Below are 27,253 nucleotides of genomic sequence, written 5' to 3' on the forward strand. Positions count from 1 at the left end.
ACACATGTCGGTTCCATGTTTCCTTTTAAACCCGAACTGATTGTCGCTTGTCGAAATAAATGAAACAATTCTGCCCAGTATGATTGACTCTAGAACTTTAGAGAGCACACTGGCCAGGGCAATAGGTCTGTAATTATCTTTACTATTGATTTTACCAGCCTTGTCTTTTAAGATAGGCACAAGTTGTACTGCCATCATAGAGTCAGGTAAGATGCCATGCTTAAAAAACCCGTAAAAACACAAGGCAAGAAGAGGGATTATTTTCTGACTGGCATGTTTTAAATGCTCAGCTGTAATACAATCGGCACCACCAGCCTTATTGTTTTCTAGTTCAGTAATAGCTTTGTGGATTTCATCCGGGGTTATCACTAAAATCTCACTGAGGTCAACATTATCCGGTATGTATATATCACTCTTAATACAGTTAAACAGCTCATAGTAGTGCTGTCTCCATAATTCCGCAATGTTATTCGAGCCACATACTCCGTTAATGTTAAAAGGTAAGGGAGCTTTACAATTATTCAATATTTTCACCTCTTTCCAAAAGTCACAGTATCTATGATTACTAAGTTTGCCAGCAAGGGAGTCTGCCCTCATACTGGCCTCATTCCTACTAATAAAACGTACAGCAAGCTTAAACCTTGCATTTGTGCGCTTTTTATTCTCAAAAAGAGGCCCACATCTAATTCTGCCAGATGCCGCCCATTCTTTAAAGGCTTGCCTAGCTGCTGAGTGAAGTTCAACCACATAAGAATTCCATCCAGGCTTGGCATGATGAATTTGCCCATTATTGTTATTATGTAAAGTTTTACCAGAGTCATATAGGCATTTAACGATGAAATCATACAAGCTGCACAAATCTTTGCGATGCTGTATGTTTTTGCAGTTTATATCGCAACATAGTAGAGTTTGCTTTGGTAATAACACGGAATCTAACAACATATCCGTTTTTAAGGTGTACTTGCTGATTATCTCATTTGTTAGGGCTGACCAGTTAAGTTTACTAAAGCTGGCTCTGCTTTCGTCTGCGCTTATCATTGGTATTTTCTCCACTTTGACACACATTAATAACGGAATATAGTCAGATGTAGCTAGATCGTAGCAAATTTTCATACTCATCAGTGAGGCATGGGCATCTGCCGTGGATACGCAGTGATCAAGCCAAGATACAGTATGCCACACATCACTAATGTACGTGTAGCTGTTTGCAGGCAATAACAGTTTGCTGGAGATAAGCAGGCTATTATCATTGCAGAAGTGTAGCAAAAGTTTCGCAAAATTGGAAGACCCATCAGAGATGTCTGCATTATAATCCCCTACCAAGAACACGCTGGTTGAGCCACATCTGTCAATAAAAGCATTAATACACGCCAGTCTGTTACAGTATTCGTCCACATTGCTATATGACTCATAAGGCGTGTAGATATTAATAATAATAAATGATCTCTCCGTGCTTTTAAACTCAATGGCTATCGCCCAGTCAACATCAAGTCTTAACACTGACACAACTGGGTCAAGTGTGCAACTCCACAGTATTGCTACGCCCCCAGGTATTCTCCCACGCACGAACTTGTCCCTGAGATCGGTCGTTGACTCTCCAGCTCCGTGGAAGTTTGGATGCAGCGCATTTAGCCCATCAAGTTCTTGTTTGGCTAACCATGTCTCCTGTAAGCAGAGAATATCACACTCCTCTAATAGCTTGTCTACAACAATACGTCGCGATTTGTCCGCTGCACTTTGCCCAACGCGCAGGCCACGCGCATTATAGGACACAATCCGTATCATAGTTACGCGGATACGAGCGCTGGGGCAGCTATACCCGGCATCCGATCATCCTCGGCTGGAGAGACTATGGGCTTTCTAGGCTCAAAGTAGCGGCGTATAAACGTCCCAGCTGGCTATAGCCCCGGATCATACATATCAGCCACTTCCGTACACTCCGCAGTTACCTGAAAGGAGCTGAATCTGGTCTGGGCGGTCGCGATCTTCCGGCAGATGACCACTCGAACCTTTTTCTCAGCCAAGTAATCCTTAAGTGTATTGGCGTCAAGTTCAGGGTCAAACCTAGTGGCGAAGATGTTCACCAACTTAGTTTTGACCACCGCGATGGTAGAGCACGCACCGGTGCCGACGATCCCCAGCTTCCTCCTCTCCCGTCTGGCAGGCGCCCCACCGGTCCGAGCCTCGGGTCTGGCGGCTCCTCCAAGTTCGGGAGTTTCTGTTGGTCTCTGCCGCCGTCTTCTTACCACCTCGGACCATTGTGGACGTGAAGTGTCGGTGTCCGCTTGCTCCTGCACGTCGATGGTATTCGTTGTTGTTGCCACAACGGCATCCGGTTGTGGGTAGCCATTCTGGCTAACGTTATGCACGGCTTCAATCGCAGATACCCGACTGGCAAGTGATACAGTCACATCTCGCAGCTTTTCACAAGCGCTCGTTTGAGCCTCGATGGCACTTTTCACCCCGGTCATGTCCGAGTTCAGCTGTTGTATCCGTCCCAGTAGTGAAGAGACGTCAATGTGATCGTAGCCGATAGGCGGTAGCTCGTCCAGGTGATATGACACAAAGCGTGGAATGTTGTCCCCATATTCGTTTAGTAACCTCAGACAGGCTTTAATATTGTTCGAGTCTTTTTGCGGTCCTTCGTGTGAGACACAGCGTTGCGTGGTGGAAGGGCACAGCTCAAACAAAAGTTTCTTGGAAGACTCGATCCACTCTGTGCTGAAATAGCTTGTGGCCAACATGACAATATCATCATGGCCCAGAGTTCTCATTTTTATGACGAGGAAGTTTAGCAGTTCGTCCTCTACTATAGTTTTACCGCTGGTTGTTCGGTAGATTTCAGGTTTAGCTCGCGGCGAGACTGCAGCGGAACGGCCTGCCGGCGGCGCCATCTTGCTTGCTAATGTGCAATGGTTCCTTGTTGTGTTTTATGGAGTTTTGCCACCCTCTGCTGGCGCTTGGGTGCGACTGATTTTATGGGCTTCAGCACCCATGAGCATTGTGTAAGTAATTATTGACATCAACAATGGCGGGCTACTAGTTTATTTTTTTGATTGAAAATTTTACAAATTTTATTCAAACGAAAACATTAAGAGGGGTTTTAATATAAAATTTCCATAACTTGTACTAACATTTTTCTTTTAAGAACTACAAGTCTTTCTATCCATGGATCGCTTTAACAGAATGTTAATAATGTTAATGCCATCTTGTTGATTTACTGTTATAATAAACAAATACAGTCTTTATGTACCGGATGTTGAATGTATATATCCATCTTGTGTCTTATCTTTCCATTCCAACAATAATTTACAGAAAAATATGGCATATTTTATAGATGGTTTGAATTGCGATTAATTGCGATTAATTACGATTAATTAATTTTTAAGCTGTAATTAACTCGATTAAAAATTTTAATCATTTGACAGCCCTAATAATTTTTTAAATGTATAACCTGAGTTTTTGAACACCTGGAGGTTTAAAAAAAAAAAAAAAAAAAAACTAGTGGTGGATCAACCTTTGATCACACCAGATTTTACATAATGACATGAACAAAACAGTGCGTTTCACTTCTGCACTGCCCGACAGCCAGCTAAGAATGAATGCACTTCCATAAACCACAAGGCTTGGTCTTTTCTTGCGTTTATGGGAAGACCCTCATCTTAATATTGTGAAAGTACAACAGACAAATACACATCTTCAATACTCAATATACAACAAACTGCACAATACACTTATATACACAACTATTATAAGTATAGCATAGCACACTAGCTTGAGCTACTAAAGCATTGGCTGGCTTCTATAACACAACTTATGAAGTTCTGTACATGTGATCCTTCACCACAGAAGTAAACATATATTGCACATCCATATGTTAAAGTAAACATAAAATACTTACGTTCCCGCCTCGGAAATATATGTAACAGAAAGCATTCACGACTCTCAATGCTACCGCTAGACACCGCAATGTATAAGTGATTGAACCAAACTACTGTAACAAAAAATAGATGCAGTGAATTATTCTGACCAGCAGGTGGGAGCAATGCAATGGTCAACTGATTTCCCGTACTACTGTGTAAACTGTAAAGCCACAACAGTACATATTATCGGTCCTATTATAAATTAGTGTTGCACCGATACCATTTTTTGGCCCCGATACCGATACCTGGCTGTGCAGTATCGGCCGATACCGATACCATACCGATACCACCCCGATTATATATATATATATATATATATTTTTTTTTTGGTTTTGTTTTTGTTTTTTGTTTTTTTTTTTCTTAATTTTTTTTTTTTTTTTCCAAAGAGTTACATAATTGGATGTGAAATCATTGCTATCAAGGCTTTGTCAGGCTGTTGCTTACCTTTGCAAAATAGGAAAAAGTACACTAAACCCTAGTAGACAATAGTTGAATAAACCTTCCGCTCTCAAAGGCCAAAATAGTGCTAAATTTGTGAAATTAATAAAACATGTATAATACTAGCCCAACAGTAAGAAAGTAAAACTAAATTCATAATAATAAACTCTGAATGAACTGAATAAACTTTTTTAAACCTCTCAAAGTCCAAACAGTGCAACTTTCATGAAATTATTGTCACATTCTACTGCTGGTTATATTGTGTTTTGTTGCTGGGCGTGGCACTTGAATCCAATGCAGGCTGATCAACGCAGCATTTAAGCACGGGTGATCTCAGAGAAGGCTGCCGAGATATTTGCCTTGCTGATCGCTATTTGACATCTGGCACAATAATCTCGCTACATTTGCTTGTTATGCCCCTGCATTGGGTTTTTCTGTTAGTGTGCTGCTCTCGTTCGTAACCGCTGCCTATCGTCTTAGTTTGTCCGTCGACCTGCTGTCACGGACTCCTTTTGTTATTTCTACTGTCCCGCGATCGCGTGTTATTTTTTTGTTTGCAATCATTAAACCCTTTTATGTATCCCCCGCTTGTTGTCTGCTTCGAGGTTCAACCTTGTTTGCGCATTTGCGGACGCTAACATTTCTAAGTAATAATAATTGACCACAGCATCCCGTCTCTCCTTTTTTTCGGGAGGTGGGAGTCCCTTATTTCTATTTCTGAAAGGTGGCAACAATAATTTGGAAACACTTCCCAAATTACTGCGGCATTTCTTTCAGTAAAAGACAATAAAAGTAAAGTAGACGAAGTGAACTGACCAGAGATTGTGGCTCCGGTCCAGCGGCCTTCTTCCTCTGGATAGCAGTCCTGCTCTTGCAGGCTCAAACTCGTTGTGTTCGTTCACGTTTCGTCTTCAAATGTTTTATCGAGTTCGAGGTATTGAAACTGGCCGATTTAACTCCACATCTCCAAACTTTCAGGCCGCAAATCTTGCATGCAGCCATTGATTTTAATCGACGGGATTTCTATTTGGAAATATTTCCCGACCGCCGCGGCACCGCCATATTTCCTGGTTTGTTTGTCGTCCATATGAAAAAGCTCCCTTTTTATTGGTCAGGAGTGGCTATTGGCCTGCTCTCATTGGTCTGGAGCAGGCCAATAGCGATAGCTGCTTGGTGTTCACGTGTCATCACACAACACAGAGACAGAGTGTAGTGAGCGCCAGGAGGAGAAAAAGGCTGTGGTCAAATGATATAATAATGGACCGGTAAATGGTATCGGCGCCGTCTTTGTTGGTACTCGCCGATACCGATACCACCATTTCGGGCCGGATCGGCGCCCCCTGCCGATACTAGTATCGGTATCGGTGCATCTTTATTTAAATGTTATTGGATTTATCGGGATAACGTCATAATTCCTATTATCGGACCGATAATTATCGGACCAATAACTATCGTGCACCAATAAAAAAAAATTCACACCTGCCAGGTTTGGTCCGGACCAGACCAAAAAAGTTTGTGGTGCGCAACTTTTGGGCTGGTTTGAATACAAACCAGCGTACTCTAGTGCGGACCAAACAGCCGGTCCGAGAGCTCCCCGGAGAGCTGGTCTCAGTTCGCTTCTAAGCAGACCGTGGTGCGGTTCGCAATAGGTTTAAAAGTAACCGCACCATGGTACAGACCGTAGCTGAAATCGCATACCTTTTTGCACGTAACAGGCTTTCGTAGCAAGGAAATGTTGTTTGGTTAGCATCTCAATCTGTGGTAAGCAAAATAAATAAATAAAAAAGATTGAATAAATAAACACATAAATAAATTGTGGCATCAATGGCCTCTAATTCTCCGAATTTCCCGTAAAGGCTTATAAATGGATAAAACAAATCATTATGAGCATGTTTGCTATAATCTGGAGCGCCTCGATTGTTCATTTCCTTACTTTACCATGTTAACCCGCCCAGAACGTTTTGTCCAATGGATGAAGGATTTTTTTTTTTTTAAATCAAATCTTGGGTGCTTGCATACACAGAGATTAAAGGGGGGGGGCTTCAAATATACTAGTATTAATTCAAAATTAAGACTTTGCCGGTAAAATCTTGTTTATAAAAGTTGTAAAGCAATAAAACAAACAGCAGAAATGAATGAAATCAACAAAAAAATATAATTTTATAATGGGTCAAAATAACATCATGTGAGTAGCACCTTAGAGAAGATCATTTGCTTTGCTTAGCCAAAACCCCCTGAGGACAGAAGAAACAAGATGGATATACGTACTTTTTTACAAACCTAAGCTTTCAAAAGTGACAACAACTACTGAGCGAGAACCAGGTATTGAAGATGTGGACCATGACACGCTACAGAGTTTCAGTTTGTCCCACTAAAGACGCTAATTGTACAAAAGAACCACGACCGGGCGTACCATGTTCAACAGACGACGTCCTTGGGCCAAAAGCATAGCTGTCCTAAGCAGCCTGATTAAGAATTCCCCTATATATAATGGGAAACAAAAAACGCTCACTTTCAATGTATGATTATAAATACTCCTGGCTGGAATAATTATTCAAAAAGAATGCCATTTCCTGTTTTGCCTGCTGCCATTTCAAACTCACCACAATAAGGATTCGTTTCGCAAGGATGTGGGTGACTGGAAAAATGTGGCATTAGATTAGATATCTGGATATCTCCGCGGAACGCAAAAATCGGCGTCTACTTCTCCACAGAAAAATGCGCGCGCTCACACACGCACGCACACCCGCACACACATACAGTAGGTGGAATGCTTGTATTTACGAGTAAAGATACACGATAATATCGGTTACCGATAATTATCGGCCGATAATGGCAATTATGACGTCACACAGATAATCCAGATATTAAAAAAATTCAACCGATAATGCAATCCGATAATTATATACTTGCTTTGGCCTCCAATTGTGCACAACCAACTCAGCACCGCCGCCTCCTCAACCCCTCCCCTCTCTGAAGCGCCTGAGGGAGGAGGGGTTGAGGAGGCGGAGTTACACAACAGAGGCAGTTGGAGTGGAGATCATGGCTCATTTTTCCGTATGTGAAAAAAAAACGACGCTCTCGGCATCTGCAAAACATGCACTGCATAAGTTCCATGAGGCAGAAAAAAGTGTCCTCATTCAACATAAACCCGATCAGCCATTTAAACCTGCATCACAAAGTTTTTTTGGAACGTTTGGCCTCCGTTATTGCCAACAAAGGGTACATAACAAAGTATTGAGATGAACTCTTGGTATTGACCAAATATTTATTTTCCACCATGATTTACAAATAAATTCTTTAAAAATCAAACAGAGTGATTTTCTAGGTTTTTTTTCCACATTCTGTCTCTCATGGTTGAGGTTTACCCATGTTGACAATTACAGACTTCTCTAATATTTTCAAGTGGGAGAATTTGCACAATTAGTGGACAATTAGACAAATACATTTTTTTTAGGATTAAGTATAATTATTATTTAAAATAAGGCGGTTCACTTATTTCCAATAGATTTACACTTAAAATGGTAAATGGTGTTATATTTATATAGCGCTTTTCCACCTTTCAAGGAGCTCAAAGCGCTTCTGACTAGTTTTAAGGAGGTATGGTTTTACAGTGAAGTAATGTTATATATATTAGGAATGGCTTACTTTTAAAGGCATTTTTGTGCAATTTAGGTATTTACTCTGTAAGTAATTGTTGCCAAAAGTTTACCATTAGACAATGTCAGTCAATCTGTCATTATTTAGATGGTGGAATTTACTACTTGTTCACATTTGATGTTGAAAAATAGGAGCAGTAAATTATATTTTTGCACAGTAATATTTTCGCTTGTGTATACTTAAAAAATTTTTTAATAAAATTATCAGCTTGACATTATCGGTTATCGTTTGGAACGAGGATGAAATTATCGGTATCGGTTGAAAAATGTATTATCGTGCATAACTATTTACGAGCATGGGCGATGCTTACTAACCGAGCACATATCTTGTAAGTTAATTTTATTGCTGACACCACATTTCAGGGTCATCAACATGTTTTGCTCCCCCTGCCACAAAAGTTAAACTTCGCCTATGAGCGCTTGCTCGAATTGCAATGTGAAAAGGACCAAATGTATTTTGGTGCGGACCAAAGAAAGCGAACATTTTCCTGGTGTGAATGTGCCCTAAATCAGACAAGACAGGAACTAAAAATACAGCAAAATCAGACACGGGAACATTCAACATAACACTGTGTAAAGTTGCAACCTCATAGTTGCAAAAGTTCCTGAAAAAATCTTAAAGGTTTGTGTTAAAATATTCAGTGCTCCTAAGAGGTGATAATAGGGTTTGGCATCTTTGCTTATTCCATATCAGACAGCTAGCTGTGGGTGTGCACACACCTTTGTGTGTGTGACAAAAATTAGTTATTGTACAAATGACAAACCACTGTGGCTTCCACACTTGCTGTTTGCTGTAGGTCTACTGGGAATTGATTTCACAAAATCTCCACTGACCTTTCTCCTTGCCTTCTTGCAGAAGAGAGAACCCGCTCATCAAGTACTGCTGTCATTTGCTTTGACGCACAGTTCACTCATGGCTCATCTATCTTTTCTTAAAATAGTAATAACCTTTATCCTCTATGATTGAGGACAAGCACAAGTGATCATTAAGTCAATTTATCAGTATGACACAGACATTTGACTACTGTATTTAAGGCTTTGGATTTTTTTATGTCCATTGCTAACCATAACACCTCAAAATGCAAATCACACTTGTGTCTCTTCTCTGTTACCATATTTTACATGATCTGTCCATGAATTTCCTGATTTGATCAATTTAAATCCCTTCTAAGCTACACCAAGGCTAATTAAGAGGAAAAGGTAGCTTGTGATTCACAAGCAACGATCACACCTTGTGTCAATCACAAAGTCTTTTGACATACAGCAGAGGTACAATTTAGCCTGTACCCGATCCAGCCTCTGCATCATTACACATACATGCATTCTCCCTTCTTTCAGTCACAGCTCTGGTTGATCTTCGTCAATCGAAATTCTGCCGACACCCCACTGCTTTTTAGCATATTCCATCCAACTACAGAGGAAAACTGCCTCCATCAAAGAGAATGCAAGCATGCGATATAAGTGGTAATCTGCAAGATTCCTCCTTATCCTGGATATTTTTTTTATTACCCAATATGGCTGTTGCTTTGAAATATACCTTCTCTTTCAGCTGTTGTTCTGCACATGCTAACTAAGAAAGTAAAGGATAGCTTTTTTTTAATATTGCAGATGTCAACATATGCATGTATCTGTGAGGGATAAAGGAATTGGAACGTAGAGAAGTTGTGATAAACAGCGAGGATTTTAAAAAATCTGGCAATGACCAGCATACTATAGACCCCAATCACGTGACGTCACAACTCCGCCCCCCTGACTAGTGCCGCCATATTGTCCGTCAGGTCATCGTGTTTACATATTACCGCTACGTACATTCCTCCTATTACTGCATGTTTTTCTGCTTGTCTAAGGAATCACAGCCTAGTAAACGAACCCAAAAACCTTCCTGACAATCGTTAACATTGATTAATCAATGTGGTGAAGGCATGTGTGGCGGTTGGTTGCAGTAACAGAGAAGATAAACGGTCATTTTAGTAGTTGCTGTGTGCCCATTGTTAAAGGGCGAATCTCGAAAGCAGCACGGTTTGTTTATCTCGGTCCATGGTGCGTTTGTGTCGACAGCCGTTAGACAGCGGCGAAAACAGCAATATGATGCCAACTCGATCACAGACATCATCAGACGGAGACTACGAAGCTCGTCGCCACGGTCGCGCAGCAAGAAGGTGAGCGCAACAACAGGTGTTGTGCCGAAAAATAGCCGCCCTGCGTGAAACGTCCCCCCTGGCGGGAGCGCCCACACGGAAACGACTTTCTTGTACCGTGAATATGTATTATTTTACTCTGCTTGAACTAATAAATCTCATACCTGTGTGATTGTCATTGGGATAGGGTCGTGAAAACCTGTAGACTAATACATTTCTGTTCAAAGATGGTTATGTGGCCCAGTCCACGATGTTATTAAAATACAGTACGAATATTTTGTGTAATTTAATTATTGAAACCCGATGTTACAGTCATAAATCCATTACTGTAATGCGTCCATGAAAACATTTGATGTTTTCACGTCAATAAAGCGTTATAAATAAGCGCTCCCGTCAGGGGGGACATTTCACGCGGGGCAGCTATTTTTCGGCACACACCGGCCTGTTGTCGATCAAACTTCATTTTACAATCGTGACAACGGTGACACTCAGCTGACCAAATGTTGGTTTATATTCGGACCGGTGCCGATTTTGGGTACCCGACTCCTCATTGTGACATAACCTGGAGTATGATTGGAAATTTTGTGGTCTCAGGAGGAGCTCTGACACACGGGACCGGACCGGACGGGAGGAAACATCGGTTTGGGCATCAAATATGGATCTGGCGACTGGATCGACCGAAGCTTTTCCAAATAATGGCTTTTATGCAACTCATCCAATGAGTTTACAGCATCTGAAAGCACCGGGGCTTCCATAATTTGCAAGTGAATCCACATTTAGAAACTACGATCAATGACAATACGGACACACAATGACGGAGAGTATGGCGGCACAATACAGCGATCACGTGATTGTGTGACGTTGGTGATTGGGGTCTATACTGTGTGGCACTGTATGCAAGGATTCCTCTATGGCATTTCGGAGGCAATAGGCCTGAACGATATTGGACAAAAATTATATTGGGATATTAAAATATATGTATATATATATATATATATATATATATATATATATATATATATATATATATATATATATATATATATATATATATATGGAAAACCCATTGGCAGTGTATCAAATACTTGTTCTCCCCACTGTATATACACGTATATTTTTTTTTTTAAAGAAATTTTCACTAGATGACTTGAATAGCTGTTTGGAAAGACTTTGGATGACTCTCAATGACCAGTGTACAGTAGTATTCCATCATTTTTCGCGGTTAATGGGGACCAGAACCTGCCGCGATAAGTGAAAAACCGCGAAGTTGTGCACCCCGCTCCCCAAATTTTTATTTTTTTTGTGTGTGTGTACTCAATGTATTTATTCAGATTTAGCATTGGAAAGAGATACATATAAGGCATGTTTTTTTCCTCACCTTTTCCCCAAAGTTTGATTTTAAAAAATATATACACTGTATATACATAATGTATATATATATTAATAAATAGTTTTAAGCACTTCAAATGTTATGTTATATTATGCTCAGTTTTAAACATAACTGTCCAACCAAATCATTTTTGAACAAGAATAAAGTACTGTAGTCGGAAAAATGCTTGGCTTTATTAAATACTTCTGTTTATCTACCTTAGCTGTGACTCTTGTTGGACATGTAGAAATTACAAACTCCTCATGATCATTTCTGGCATTTAATTTATACTGTATGTTTCAAACGTCTCCACACACACACACATTCATTCCAAAGCGGCTTCCTTGCAGAAACTGTTTTACAAGTTAAACGATGATTGACAGCTGCTGCGCGGTGATGTCCGCTTCTTTGGCAAGATCAAAGATACCAGCATCGTTAACTTTAATAAGCAAGTGCTGCAGTGACTGTGAGGTTCAAAGAGCGTGTGAGGCTCTGCACAGAGCAGAAAGCAGGGCGTATGTGGATCCAAAAAAAAAAAAAACTATCGCACGTCCTTGCGATGGGACTATCGCGCACGCAAACATCGCGATGGCGATGTTTAAATGATATATCGTTCAGGCTTAGTATATAGCACGTCAAATGTAATAATTATGGTTATAATATTAATAATATATTAATTATAAACATAACTGTCCCACCGAATCATTTTTAAACATGAATAAAGTACTGTAGTAGAAAAATGCTTGGCTTTATTAAATGCTTCTGTTTACCTAACTTGGCTGTGAGTCTTGGAGTGACATGTAGAAATTACAAACTCCTCATGATCACTTCTGGTGTTTATTTTATATGTCTGGAACGTCTCCAAACACACACACATACCCCCACCAACCACACACACACATTCATTCCAGCCCGCGCTTCTTTGCAGAAACTGTTTAACAAGTTAAATGATGATTGACACATTATGCCCATGTGAAGTCTGCTTCTTTGGCAAGATCAAAGAGATCGATAACTTTAGTGACTGAGAGCTGGGAGAGGGGATGAGAGAGGCTGTGTGAGCGAATGAAGCAGAACAAACGTTTGTGGATTGAAAAAAAAAAAAAAATTTTTTTTAACTATCGCACGTGCTTGCAATGGGACTATGGCGCATGCGCACATCGCGATGGCGATGTTTAAACGATATATCGTTCAGGCTTAGGAGGCAAGGCAAGAAAAGAGGATGAAACCAAATGTTAGTGATGTAACGAGGTCCGCCAAGCCTTTCAAAGTGTGTGTCGAGTAATGAAGGGACGTTTCCGCGAAGTGTGTCCCGAGGCTTGCTTCATTCAGGAGAGTTTCCGAAAAGGCTGTCAAATGATTAAAAATTTTAATCGAGTTAATTACAGCTTAAAAAATAATTAATCGTATTTAATCTCAATTAATGGCAATTCAAACTATCTATAAAATGTGCCATATTTTTCTGTAAATTATTGTTGGAATGGAACGATAAGACACAAGATGGATATATACATTCAACATACGGTACATAAGGACTGTATTTGTTTATTATAACGATAAATCAACAAGAAGGCATTAACATTATTAACATTCTGTTAAAGCAATCCATGGATTGAAAGACTTAAAAGAAAAATGTTAGTACAAGTTATAGAAACGTTGTATTAAAACCCCTCTTAATGTTTTCGTTTTAATAAAATGTGTAAAAATTTCAATCAAAAAATAAACTAGTAGCCCACCATTGTTGATGACATTAATTACTTACACAATGCTCATGGGTGCCGAAGCCTATAAAGTCAGTCGCACCCAAGCGCCAGCAGAGGGCAGCAAAACTCCATAAAACACAATTAACATGTGGGCATTTCACTGTACTGTCATTTAAATCTGTCTGAGCAGGGCATGTGCGTTAATTGTGTCAAATATTTTAACGTGATTAATTAGAAAAATAATTACCGCCCGTTAACGCGATAATTTTGACAGCCCTAATACACACACATACATACATATATATATATATATATGTTATTTACAACCCTGCAGTTCTCAGCCATTCTGATGATATCTAATGTACGTACAACTACAGCAAGCACTCAAAAACTATTAAAAGTCTGTGTGTCAAATATGCATTGCAATGGAAAAACTGCTGCTTTTAATAACGAGCAAAACAGTGTCCCTACAAACTCACAAACCAGTCCATCAACGACAAAATCTTATTAGTCAGTCTCACTCTAACCATGACCCTTAAATTCATATGCACAAACTATTTTCCTGCTACATGTTGTATTTGATCAAATTTAATCTACCTAAGTCAAATTTTTTTGATCTAATTAAAGAACAAATTAATAGTACCATGTTACCGCCCTCTAATGGTAGATCATTAAAAACAAATCCAATAAACAATAGCACTTTCCGTTTTTGAATTTTATTTTACTAACACAATTTTGAAATAATTGAAACAGACCGTTAACAAAAAAAAGTAAATAGCAACAAAACATTAGAAATCAAGCATTTAATTGTAACATAGAACAATATAGAAATTTTAAAATGTTAAGTAATAATTTGTATATATTTTTTTATACCCAACTTGCTTGCGCGTAGTTCACTTGACTATCCTATGGACGGTGATGTGGGCTGATTTGTCCTCATTGCATCAAAAATTAATAAAATGGAGACTCACATTTACAACTTACAACAATACGTTGATGTATTTTCAGCTCAAAAAAGGGATACAGACACCTTTTTGGGTTCTTAAGTTCTTAACAAAAACTTCACAAGAATTTTTCATGTACTGAAATAGAAAAATCTTCATTTTGAAAGACGGACATAGAGTTCAATCTGAGCTGAAGGTTATGTTGTTCTGTGACGTGAGGGCAAATACTTGAATGATGAAAAGAAATGACTAATGTGCTAATTTCAGAGAGTCGAGGCGGAACAAACTAATATGCATTTTTGACTCCAGCAGTAACCCTCTACTAGCCCTGAAGTGAACTAAATGAAAGGAAGGAAATTAATGCTCTGACTATGAAAAAGAAAGAGAAACAAAACTTCCTTCATATTTCAATTACCAGTTCTTGGTGTAAAGAACTATCATATAGCTATATGTTTTGAGTCATAAGCCTCGAATAATCTCGCAGATGTTAATTAACTTGGTATAAAACAATTGTAAAACGATATCAAGGTGTATATTAAACCAGATCAAAACAGACAATACTAGAATAATAGAATAATATTACTAGAAACTAATGCAAAGCAATGTGAAGTGTTCCCATACACCACTTTGTTATAAAATTTTGTAAAAATTGTTTGGTTTTGTTTGTTTGTTTCTTAAATTTTTGTAGTGGTTCACATAATTGACTTTTTTCAGCAGTCGAGGACGACATGAAAAAGCCAGGCTACACTCTAAGCTAATGAATTGCAAAAGCCTGCTCATAATTTTAAGACTCATTTGTATGGGCTGAAATAATGCTACCAGAAAATCAATCTTGACTGCTTTACTTGAATAATTGGATGGAAAACACAAATTAAAAATGGAAACGAATTACATAATATGAAATAGTATTATTTAATTTAATTAGTTGTATTGAAAAAGGTTTAAATTGTATGTATTAATTTATAGATTCAACGCAATTTATTCTTCATTCAAATCCAGTGGTGCGGGAAGTGAGGTGCTGAGGATGCTGCAGCTCCTCCTGGTGTTGGGGAGAAAAAATGTTTTGGTATATGTATATATATATTTTTTATAAATAAAACACATTGAAACAATAGCATATGTAACTTTGGGGATAAAATATATTTTTTTATTTTGTATTTTTGTTAATAACATGGTCATCCCCTTGCTTGCTACCGGGTCAAGTTGAATAAGGCACTATTGGAATGGAAAAGTTAACTGTTGACAGAAGAGGCGTTAACATGGAGCAAAAACAAATTAGCGATTTTTTTTTTTTTCTTTACAAAAACAGCGAGATTTTCTAAAATTCAATTTGAGGTCAAAACTGAAGATGACTATGGTAGTTTATAAAAGAGCCCAAGGGGGAAAAGTTAGCTGAAGATTTAGACTGTGGAGAACTTCAATAGCTTGCATTGCAGCCATATTACTGTTTGTTGTTGCTATTGAACTGCCGCCATGCAAAGCGCTTTTGGATATTCGTGAGCAATGTATTTGAGTGTTGTGAAAAGAGGTTTTAAACCAATGCTTATTAGACCTTTTAGTTTTCAAATGTGTTTGTGTCATTGCACCATCTAGCTGCAGGCATTTGCATTGTAATACATGGGTGCTCTTGTTTCCAATGCAAAAACTCCAACACACACTGTAGGTGAAATACAACACTGTCCTTTTAGTAGCCTAGCAGTAGTACGTAAACTATCCAGCAAGCGTGTTTGCTGCCATTGTGCACGGCTTGTACGGAGAAAAGGCATGACAAATTTGGACCAAAATGGCTGCTATGAGCGACTTCCAGCACCCTTGTTCAAATCTCACGATTCAACTCCTGGTCGCAAAATTCAGTTTCAGTTTTGCAGTGACAAAGATTTCCTCATGTCCAATTAGTACATTCCTTGTTGAACGTGTTGACAATTGCCTTTTGACAACATTTAAAATAGAAATATTGAACAAACGCAAGAGCTTTATCTAATACTCTGCCTTAACAAAGGTAATAATTGGTAGCTTTAAAGAGAGGTATTAACTAAGCAGTATTAATAGTGTGTTTGTGTCGCATAACTTTACATAAGCACAGTGAGAGCTACAGTATGTTGTATTTCTAAAGTAAAATCAAAATCAAATCAAATCAAATTTATTTATATAGCCCTTTACAAAAACCGAAAGGTCCCCAAAGTGCTTTACAACAAAGAGAAACATGGCACATAGTAAATAAAAGGCAGGAAAGTGTTATAAAATGACATTAGGAAGAAAAGAAAAGAAAAAAAAACGAACCATCGCATCACGATTAGTCAGACACCAAACAAAACAATAAAACAGATAAAATCCGAAAACATTAAAAACCCTAAAGTAAAACCAGGCTAAACTAATCTTGGGGAAAGGCGAGTCTAAAAAGGTGTGTCTTTAAACGAGATTTAAAAAGGCCCAAATTTGTAGTGGTGCGGATTTCCGGGGGAAGACTATTCCATAACCTGGGTGCAGCAACCGCAAAAGATCGGTCTCCCCACTGTTTGAGTTTGGACCTTGGGACTTGCAAATGAAGTTGGCCGGTAGAGCGAAGACTCCTGCCAGAGTTACGGATGGTTAAAATTTCTGATAAGTAAGAAGGAGCCTGGCCATTAATAGAATTAAAAACAAACAGTAAAAGTTTAAAATCAATTCTAAAATGGACTGGAAGCCAGTGGAGCGATGATAGCACGGGGGTAATATGTTCACGTCTAGGTGTATCTGTTAAAAATCGAGCAGCAGCATTTTGAACAAGTTGGAGACGAGAAACTGAGGATTTGGGAAGACCAACATAAAGAGCGTTGCAGTAATCCAGCCTTGAGCTTATAAAAGCGTGAATTGCTTTTTCCAAGTCGTGGCGAGTAAGAAAAGGCTTCACTTTGGCCAGGAGACGGAGCTGGAAAAAACTTGCTCTTACAACAGAACTAATCTGTTTTTCAAAGTTGAGCCTGCAATCGAATATCACTCCGAGATTTTTAACATGTGTTTTAAAAAAGGGAGCCAGAGTGCCAGGGTTGGGCTCAAGGGCATTTAACATAGAAGGTGTGCCAAAAGTAATATATTCAGTTTTGCTTTCGTTAAGATGTAAAAAGTTTTGCGCTAGCCACTGCTTCACATCGGTAATGCACTCCATTAATTTAGTGAGAGCAGTTTGTTCGTTGGGTCTCAGGGGGAGATACAGCTGCAGGTCATCAGCATAAAAATGAAAAGAGGTATTATGTTTTTTTATAACTGATCCTAAAGGTAGGAGATAAAGTGCAAAGAGAACAGGCCCTAAAATGGAGCCTTGTGGCACCCCACAAGACAGAGAGGTTTGTGAGGAGGAAAATTCCCCAATCATTACTGAGAAGGTCCTATGTTCCAGGTACGATTTAAACCACTGTAGAGCTTTACCACGGATACCTATAAAGTGTTCTAGACGAGATACAAGGACTGTGTGGTCGACTGTATCAAATGCTGCTGTGAGATCTAGTAAAACAAGGATTGCTGGGTTTCCATTATCTACAGAAAGGGCAATGTCGTTGTGCACTTTTAACAGTGCTGACTCAGTGCTATGTCTGGACCTGGAGCCTGATTGAAACTTGTCAAGGGTGGAGTTTGTCTCTAGAAATGTTTGCAATTGAATAAAAACAACTTTTTCTAAAACTTTAGAAAGGAAAGACAAGTGGGAGACGGGTCTAAAATTGGACAGCACGGAGGAGTCGAGATGGGGTTTTTTAAGAAGGGGTCTGACTACAGCCTGTTTGAAGGCAGCTGGGACAGAACCGGTACTGAGAGAGTTATTTATAAGAGCCAGCAGACTTGGTCCGAGGCAACTAAAGACTTCCTTTAGAAGCCCAGCTGGAATTATATCTAACGGACAGTTAGTGGGTTTCATGCCACTAACTATTTCAGACAGAGATGACAATGGAAGGAGATCAAATTGTTCAAAAACAGTGAGCAGTTCTGGAGGATGTAGATTATCTGATGAGATACCCGAATTGCAGACATTTTGCCTGACCGAAGAGACTTTGTTTTGAAAGAAAGCGAGAAACTCCTCACAAGTGGCACCTGACACATCAGTTAAGACAGTGGGGTGCGGGTTTAAAACAGAGTCAATTGTGTTAAAAAGCAGTCTTGGATGGCTGGAGCTGTTATGTATAATAGAAGATAAATAATTCGACTTGGCCTGTTTTAGGGCCTCCTGATAGGCAGCCAAGGTGTCCCTCATCAATTCCAAAGAAACATGGAGTTTGTCCTTTTTCCATTGACGTTCAGCCCGCCTGCATTTTTGCCTAAGCAGGCGGGTATAGTCATTAAACCATGGAGTGGCTTTGGGTTTGGAACTTTTTTGCCGTAGAGGGGCAATGGAGTCCAAAACAGCAGTGCAGGTGGAACAAAAAATGGAGAGAAGACTGTCTGAGCAGACAGGAGAAGGCAGAACGGCGTCAGGATGCTGCTGCAGGTCTCCAAATGCAGTCACAAACTCTCCTGCTGTGGATGGAGTGATGCGCCGGCGGTAACAAGCTGGAGAAATTTGCTTTTCTGCAGACAAAGGGGCAGCAAAGTCAAAAATGATGGGAAGGTGGTCCGAGATGGCAGTATCCACTATTTCTCTGATGGAGACTGAAAGCCCAAGCGAAATCACCAGATCCAAAGTGTGACCATGCTCATGAGTTGGTGCATTCACAGACTGGGTGAGGCCAAATGAGTCCAGAAGTCCTTTAAACTCATTCGCCAGCTGATTTGCAGAGCAGCGGACGTGAATGTTAAAATCCCCGCAAATTAAAACCCTGCCAAATGTTGGAATAAAGTCTGATAAAAATTCAGAAAACTCCTGGATAAAATCCTTGTGAAAACCAGGGGGCCGATAAATAGTGGCACAAAGCAATGGGGGAGAAAGCGCGATAGAGAATAACTGCAGTTCAAAACTTGAATAATTATGAGCAGTTATGGTCCTACATTTGAACTTGTCCTTGAATACAGCAGCCAGGCCGCCACCACGGCCAGACGCTCGCGGGGTGCTGAAAAAACAGCAGCCAGATGGGAGGAGCTCCGAAAAGGCGCTGCATTCACCTGGTTTCAGCCAGGTCTCCGTTAGAAAAAGGAAATCCAAATGATGTGTCGAAAAGAAGTCGTTCAAAATAAACGTCTTATTCGTAAGGGACCTTGTGTTAATAAGCGCTGAATGAACCAGGGAGTGCTCAGCTGTGGGGGTGAAGCCGCGGAGCGGGCGAAGGTTCCCCGGCACAGAGCCACGCAGGGAAAGCCTCACCGGCCGACAACGCGGAAGTAGCGTCCCGACGTCCCGGTTAGTCAGCCGAAGCCACCGATAACGGAACTCCAAGGAACTCCGTAGATCATATCCCTTGAAGGCAGTCAGGGGTCTAGCCGGTGGATGATAGCGATCGCAGCGATAGGACGCCAGGTAGGCTTTTAATTTGACTGCAATTCCTCCCCGCTTTCCACGTCTCCGGCGGCGGTAGGTACGAGGCAACCAACAAGGAAGACGCCGTAGATGTGGTGGTAAAAACGCCAAAAAAGGCGGCGGTGACTTAGAGTGACTATAGCCACCATACGGCAACTTTTCCAACGTGTCACGTATATCAAAAAGTGTCAGGCGATCGTACACGTGCAGCGGTGACACTGTCCGTATAACAAGTAGTAAATACAGGCAAAATAACAATACATCGAGCACAGTGAGACGGCCAGCCAAACACAGGGGCGCCATCTTGCACGTAAAGCTTTCGAGACCTCAGGGTAATGTACATTTTCTTATGTACATTATTTCTTGTTACCGCCTTAGGAAATCTGCAGAAGCCAATTTTAACACTTTTCTTGTCCTAAATTCCACTTTCACAACACAACAGTTTATTGGTAATGGGCACTTACAGTTAGTCAAAAGGTAACATCAGGCTTTTGAGGGAGTAAAAAAATGAAAGCAACCAGAAAATCAAACAAAACAAAAAAAAAGAAAGAAAAAAACAGTAGTGTATGGTACTATTTTATCACTTCCCATTTGAGTACCCTAGTAGCAGTCTGAGTCAGCTGCTTAGCCTCGTCATGCATTCAATTCCCCACTCTGTTATCTGAAGATAGGCCAGAAAAGAATTGTGTAAGAGGAAAAATGAAAAAAATCAATCAAAAATATGCCTTTGACAATGGCTCTTACAATATTTGCCCCATCTAAGTTGTATTTGATTTATGCAGTCAATTACTTAGACAAACAAGGGAGGGAAAATCTTGTTAGAAATAAAAGAGTTTGCACTTTTCCATGATGGCATTGTGGAAATGAGGCGAGACAGACCACACATTCACCTCCTCTTGTGGTACCAGAGGGATGCATTTGATGGTCTGCTCAAGCCACTAAAATATCCCAGCAGTAAACTGCAAAAAAATGCTTCAGACACACGCCATTCACTTGATTGTCACTCCCAAAACACACAGCACCGCTACCTGAGAGCCCTCATTTCCCCTCGAGTCCCCCTTGTCACTTTTTTCCCATCTCCTTGACGAGGGCCTTTCCAATTTCCTACTTGTTGTTGTAGTGCTGTTTCAGGTTCCACTCCAACCTTAAAATTTCCCAACACAATGAGTCCTCTGGACACTGTGCCCTCTACCTGCACAATCCCACTTTCATTGTGGTTGATCCCAAAGCTCCGCCTGGTGGTTTTTCTCCCCTCACAAGTTCTCATTACACCTTCTTGGTCTCCCTCTTTATTATACACCCCAACTATCATTATTATTGTTATATCATTGCTATCTCTTGCAATAAATATTTTCTCTTCTGGTTTTTTTTTTTTTTTTTCAGGCCGCTTCCTCAATGGCAGCTACTGCTCTTTTGAAGAGGACGAGTGCGGTTGGCTGTCAGTAATGGGTGTCCCCTGGAGAAGACTCCAGTATCCGAGCAAGGCTACTAGAAAGGCTTGCCCATCCACAGGTGGTTTTGACATCATCTATTGAAGTCAAGATGTGCCATGATGTTATCTTTATTATTGTTTTGTGTGTACGTGTACAGTATGTGTATATGTACTGTATGTGTATACCAGTGGTGGAATGTATTGAAGTAAAAGTACTTCGTCACTCTACTTAAGTACATTTTTTTGTGTATCTGGTCTTGTGCACAAATATGAAGTGGTACTTTTTACTTTTACTTCATTACATTTTACAGCACGTACAGTGGGGGAAAAAAGTATTTAGTCAACCACCAATTGTGTTCTCCTACTTGAAAAGATTAGAGCGGCCTGTAATTGTCAACATGGGTAAACCTCAACCATGAAAGACAGAATGTGGAAAAAAAAACAGAAAATCACATTGTTTGATTTTTAAATAATTTATTTCCAAATTAGAGTGGAAAATAAGTATTTGGTCACCTACAAACAAGCAAAATTTCTGGGTGTCAAAGAGGTCTAACTTCTTCTAATGAGGTCTAACGAGGCTCCACTCGTTACCCATATTAAAGGCACCTGTTTTAACTCATTATCGGTATAAAAGACACCTGTCCACAACTCAGTCAGTCACACTCCAAACTCCACTATGTCCAAGACCAAAGAGCTGTCGAAGGACACCAGAGACAAAATTGTAGACCTGCACAGGCTGGGAAGACTGAATCTGCAATAGGTAAAATGCTTGGTGTAAAGAAATCAACTCTGGGAGCAATTAGAAAATGGAAGACATACAAGACCGCTGATAATCTCGCTCGAACTGGGGCTCCATGCAAGATCTCACCCCTTGGCGTCAAAATGATAACAAGAACGGTGAGCAAAAATCCCAGAACCACACGGGGGGACCTAGTGAATGACCTACAGAGAGCTAGGACCACAGTAACAAAGGCTACTATCAGTAACACAATGCGCCGCCAGTGTAAATCCTGCACTGCCAGACGTGTCCCCCTGCTGAAGCCAGTACACGTCTAGGCCTGTCTGCGGTTAGCTAGAGGGCATTTGGATGATCCAGAACAGGACTGGGAGAATGTGTTATGGTCAGATGAAACCAAAATAGAACTTTTTGGTAGAAACACAGGTTCTTGTGTTTGGAGGAGAAAGAATACTGAATTGCACCCGAAGAACACCATACCCACTATGAAGCATAGGGGTGGAAACATCATGCTTTGGGGCTGTTTTTCTGCAAAGGGACCAGGACGGCTGATCTGTGTAAAGGAAAGAATGAATGGGGCCATGTATCAAGAGATTTCAAGTGAAAATCTCCTTACATCAGCAAGGGCATTGAAGATGAGACGTGGCTGGGTCTTTCAGCATGACAATGATCCCAAACACACAGCTAGGGAAACAAAGGAGTGTCTTCATAAGAAGCATTTCAAGGTCCTGGAGTGGCCTAGCCAGTCTCTAGATCTCAACACCATAGAAAATCTGTGGAAGGAGTTGAAAGTCCGTGTTGCCCAACGACAGCCCCAAAACATCACTGCTCTAGAGGAGATCTGCATGGAGGAATGGGCCAAAATGCCAGCAACAGTGTGTGAAAAGCTTGTGAAGAGTTACAGAAAACGTTTGGCCTCCGTTATTGCCAACAACAGGTACATAAGAAAGTATTGAGATAAACTTTTGGTATTGACCAATGTCTTATTTTCCACCATGATTTGCAAATAAATTCTTTAAAAATCAAACAATATGATTTCCTGGGTTTTTTTTCCACATTCTGTCTCTCATGGTTGAGGTTTACCCAAGTTGACAATTACAGGCCTCTCTAATATTTTCAAGTGGGAGAACTTGCACAATTAGTGGTTGACTAAATACTTATTTGCCCGACTGTATCTGTACTTTATGCTCCAGCACCTTTAAAATTGTTGCCTGCGTTACACGTTACTTTTGTTTGTTTCTTTTTCTCATTGTGAGTGGATAGTTTTGTTTTCATGCCTTCGGCAGAATTGATAAGCTGCATGCAACTATACCGTAATTGAGCGTTAGAGGTAGCAGCATGAGAGCAAGTAAGATTAGGGAGGTCAACAAGATATTCACCACTAAAAACCAGCAGCGAGAGCAGCATGCCCTCAGTGGGTGCTGCACACTCTTGTACAGTACTGGTTGGAGTATGCACCTGATATTTGCTTGCAATCCGCTATTAAGCTTTTCATTATTCATTTGTGCATCGGGAAAAAATACTATTACTTTTTACATGTAAATTTTAAAATAAAATACTTTTGTACTTGAGTAAATCTTTTCTTACTTTTTTTGCCCGTGTATCTATTCTTTTACTTTAAAAAAATGAGTACTTCATCCAAAACTGGTGTATACAGTAGTCTTATCAAAAGTATCAATACTGAAATGTTGTGTCCTGTCACGGTGTGATTGCAAAAGTATCGATACTCGTTTTTGTTTGTTTGTTTGTTTGTTTGTTTGTTTGTTTGTTTGTTTGTTTGTTTGCACGACCATAGGTCACCAGAAATTTGTTGTCATGGGGTAAATGATTTAAATTTGCATTACTCGATAGAAATGATGAGATTTTTGCATTTTCTTTGTTAACTCTAGCTGCCATTGACGGCACTAGACATCCAACCCATTTGAAGTGGGAGGTCTGGCAGTGATAAAATGAAATGTAATTTAATATTTACTTAATTATAATATTAAAAATCAAAACATCACTTCCGAGTTTATAGTGATATTTGCGCATTTGATCACGCGTATGAATCCATTTTAAGAATTTTATCTAAAAGTGTGTAAGCGACACTAACCCCCAATGTCATGTACCCTAGAGTGAAATGAGATTTTCGCTTCTGGAAGAAAAGCAGTAAAATGTTTAATTGATCATCGTCTTATAATACAATTAAGCAATACAGTTACAATGCACCATTGCTACAGATAGCAAAACAAATGTGAGTTGATCGGAACGATGACGCCTTTTCTCTGCTTAACTGAGCTCAGCTCCACTCGTCTCTGTTCACCATTTGTTGAGGCAGTTAGTTTTCCCGTTCATTACGGTACTATGGGAAACTGCAAAAAACATTCTGCTTTGAACGCATCAATTGAATGACATGTATGGCTCATGGCAGTGGGAAATTGACACATTTTATTAAACAGAAGAGTTCAATGCACAAGGAAAGTGGGCCACTGTAGCAAAAGAAAGTGGAATAATAATGTTGGTCATCCATACCAATATATTCCCAAATGTTACAATATTGTGTAAAAAATATTTCTGTTCCACCAAGTAAGCAAAGCGCAGTGGTTCACACATTCACATGGTATTGATTCCTGGCTGATCAAGCACTGATGATAGTGCCGTAAGTTACTACCTCAAAAATCATCAATAGCAAGTACAACTATGCCGTACTATGGAAAAGCAGGCAATAGAGCATTTAGACCACGAGTGTCCAAACTTTTTGCAAAGGGGGCCAGATTTGGCGTGGTAAAAATGTGGGGGGCCGACATTGGCTGACGTCCTTTACGTAGAACAATATATTTAGCAAAATTTAGCAAGCTATTCAGTGTGTCACATTTGCTTTATTATTTTTTTTTTTATGAATAATTTCAACAATCTCGCAACTAGCCTTTACAGCGTTCTCTTTCGACTCTCGGGCTCTTGCGAAATACTACTGCTGTGAAATTAAACAAGCTTCAAGTTGCTTCAATTTCTCGCTGCGTATCTTCCCTGTAATCTTGTCGTACATGTCAGCGTGTCTTGTTTGGTAATATCGCCTCACATTGAAATCTTTAAAAACAGCGACTGTCTTTTTGCAAATGAGGCAAGACACAGTTGTTGCGTATTTTAGTGAAGAAATAGTCCAAGTTCCACCTATCCTTGAAGCGTCGGCCGTCACAGTCAACTTATTTTTGTTGATTGTCGCCATTTTAGAAAATTGGAAGGAGAGGGTCACACGGAGTAATGTTGCTTAGCCCTTAAATACCTGCAACATGAAGCAATTATCAGAGAATCCCAAAATTTGAAAAATAAGGTCCTAATGAAACCTTTTTTTTTCAAATTTGTGAAAAGAAAAGTCAAAATGAATATATGCAATAAGCGCTCTAATATCTATAACCCATGCTAAATCATGTTTTTTTTCTTATGGAACCTGCAGATGCATGTGTTGACTTCCATCCATCATTTTTTTTTTCCCCAAAAGAAATGTCAAAATTCTAAATTAGTCTGAAAATCATGAAATTTTAGGTGTATCAAATGTGATACATTTGGCAATAAAGTGTTAAAATGCTGCTGCCTTTTAGTGGGTAAATGAGGAGCAGCATTTCGTGTGTAAGCTACTTCATATGCTGGTTGCAGTACTGCTGACCAATTTATTAAGTCTGTGTGCGTGCCAGATGTTATTGATTTTATGACAGAGGCTGGGGGCCGGATGAAATTTGACCACGAGCCGCATTTGGCCCCCGGCCCGCACTTTGGACATGCCTGATTTGGACAATCTGTTAAAACAGTTTTTCCCACAAACATTGACTAGGAAGAATTTTACAAGAAACCAGTATTACACTGTTGCATGCATGTTGTTTTATCATAAGCTATACAATATAACAGATCATACGGTAAAAAGCCCACTACTGAGATGCCAAAAGCAGTTTTAGTAGAGTGGGCATCCGGGAGGTAATAATTTGATTCCCCAATAGTACACCATGCTACAACAACACAATTTGTCTGATTTAAGGTCTTCGGGTTGTACGCACTTGTCCATTTGCAAGTTAGGGTTATCTTACTGTGCAAGGTGGCTATAATCGATATAGAAACTTGGCAGAGTCATGATTCCAAGTATCATGACATGTAAAACTGCACATGTGGGCAATAGATCAGCTGTCTTATTCCTTTTACTTCATTTAATTAAAGATGTATATTGTGCACAGAGACGGTTATCATGAATAAGTGAAAGTATATGCTAGGTGGGCATGTGTGCTCATGCATGACCTTGTGTCAAGCTGTAGAATTAATTTATATTACACAAGGTCACCGTTATTATTAACTGGTAAAGAACGATTGGATTACAGTAATCACTGTATATAAAAGATCTATGTTCTGAATTAGTGTTTATGAGCATTCATGTTGGATAACTTACCTCTTTCTCATGCAGGCCTTCCACACATGAGTATGCGTCAGCACACTCCCATTAGCTGAATGTACTAGACATTAGACGTCAACAGGGCTGAAGCACAGTGCAACGTGTACATACTGGAGTTTCAGAACCATTGCATTTAAACGTAATGAACAGTGTCTGACATCACTGTGTCTCTAATCAAACCCATATTTTTGAAGTCAAACTAGTTCAAATTCTATACAACCTAGCCAACCTTGATTTTCCTGCATGGTAGAAACTGGGCTTGTATAGTTTATTAAAGAGGTGGACATGACTACATTACAAATATCACAACGTTAACTGTTAGTTCCAATCATATAAGATAAACAAGAACTGTGGTGTCAGAAATGGTCTCTCCTAGAATCACAGTGGCAATTACAGCACCAAGGCAAAGCAAATTTGTTTGTATAGCACAATTCAACAATAGTGCTTTACATAACATAAAAATCCAAAAACACAAAATTACTCATAAAAATCCTATTACAGGCATGAAAATCTCTCTCCTTTTGGCAAAATTTGCCATTTTTAAGTAAAAAAGGGTGACCTACGTGAATTGAGTAGATCTGAGGAGAAAATTTTTAAGGGGGGAGGTCAGGAGATTTTTTTAATATCGAACACTTGGTATGCAAGTGGGGAAAGCAGCACAAAGCCAAAAAAGCGCACCAGAGTGGCCAAAACATTGACTTATTTCAACGAAACACTTTAGCCTGCTATAAAACATTGTCAGTCTCCTCCAAAAGGCATACTTGCGGTTAAAAGGTGACACTTCAAACATGAATAATCGCTGGTTAACAGCATTTGCAAACGAAAAAATGGGGGGGGGTAAAATCTATTACTGACACCACATGCAATGACAAAAAGTGCTTTTGCGGAGTCTAACGGTTAGCAGTTTAGCGAACGTACTTCCGGTGAACATTTCAAAATAAAAGCACGTCATGTTCGTCATATGAATAACGATAGCTGGATTTAATCCCACATACTTCAGAAGTCAGATTCTACACTATGAAAAGCTTTAAAATGACACCCTATATGAAAAATCTGATTGGCAATAAATAATTATTATATT

The 27,253-nt window shown here is 39.7% G+C and overlaps 1 protein-coding gene across 10 annotated transcripts in view; it reads left to right on the top strand.

The window, feature by feature from the left end:
• alk (ALK receptor tyrosine kinase) overlaps positions 1 to 27,253 on the top strand; it is a 507,671-nt gene that overhangs the window by 363,645 nt on the left and 116,773 nt on the right. For all 10 annotated transcript variants that reach the window (XM_057858937.1, XM_057858935.1, XM_057858936.1 and 7 more), the window contains one exon: positions 20,974 to 21,102. In XM_057858937.1, the coding sequence (XP_057714920.1) occupies positions 20,974 to 21,102 (129 nt within the window). The remainder of the gene's footprint in view (positions 1 to 20,973; positions 21,103 to 27,253) is intronic.

The sequence above is a fragment of the Corythoichthys intestinalis genome, chromosome 15 (assembly GCF_030265065.1).
Source record: "Corythoichthys intestinalis isolate RoL2023-P3 chromosome 15, ASM3026506v1, whole genome shotgun sequence".
Taxonomy (NCBI): Eukaryota; Metazoa; Chordata; class Actinopteri; order Syngnathiformes; family Syngnathidae; genus Corythoichthys; species Corythoichthys intestinalis.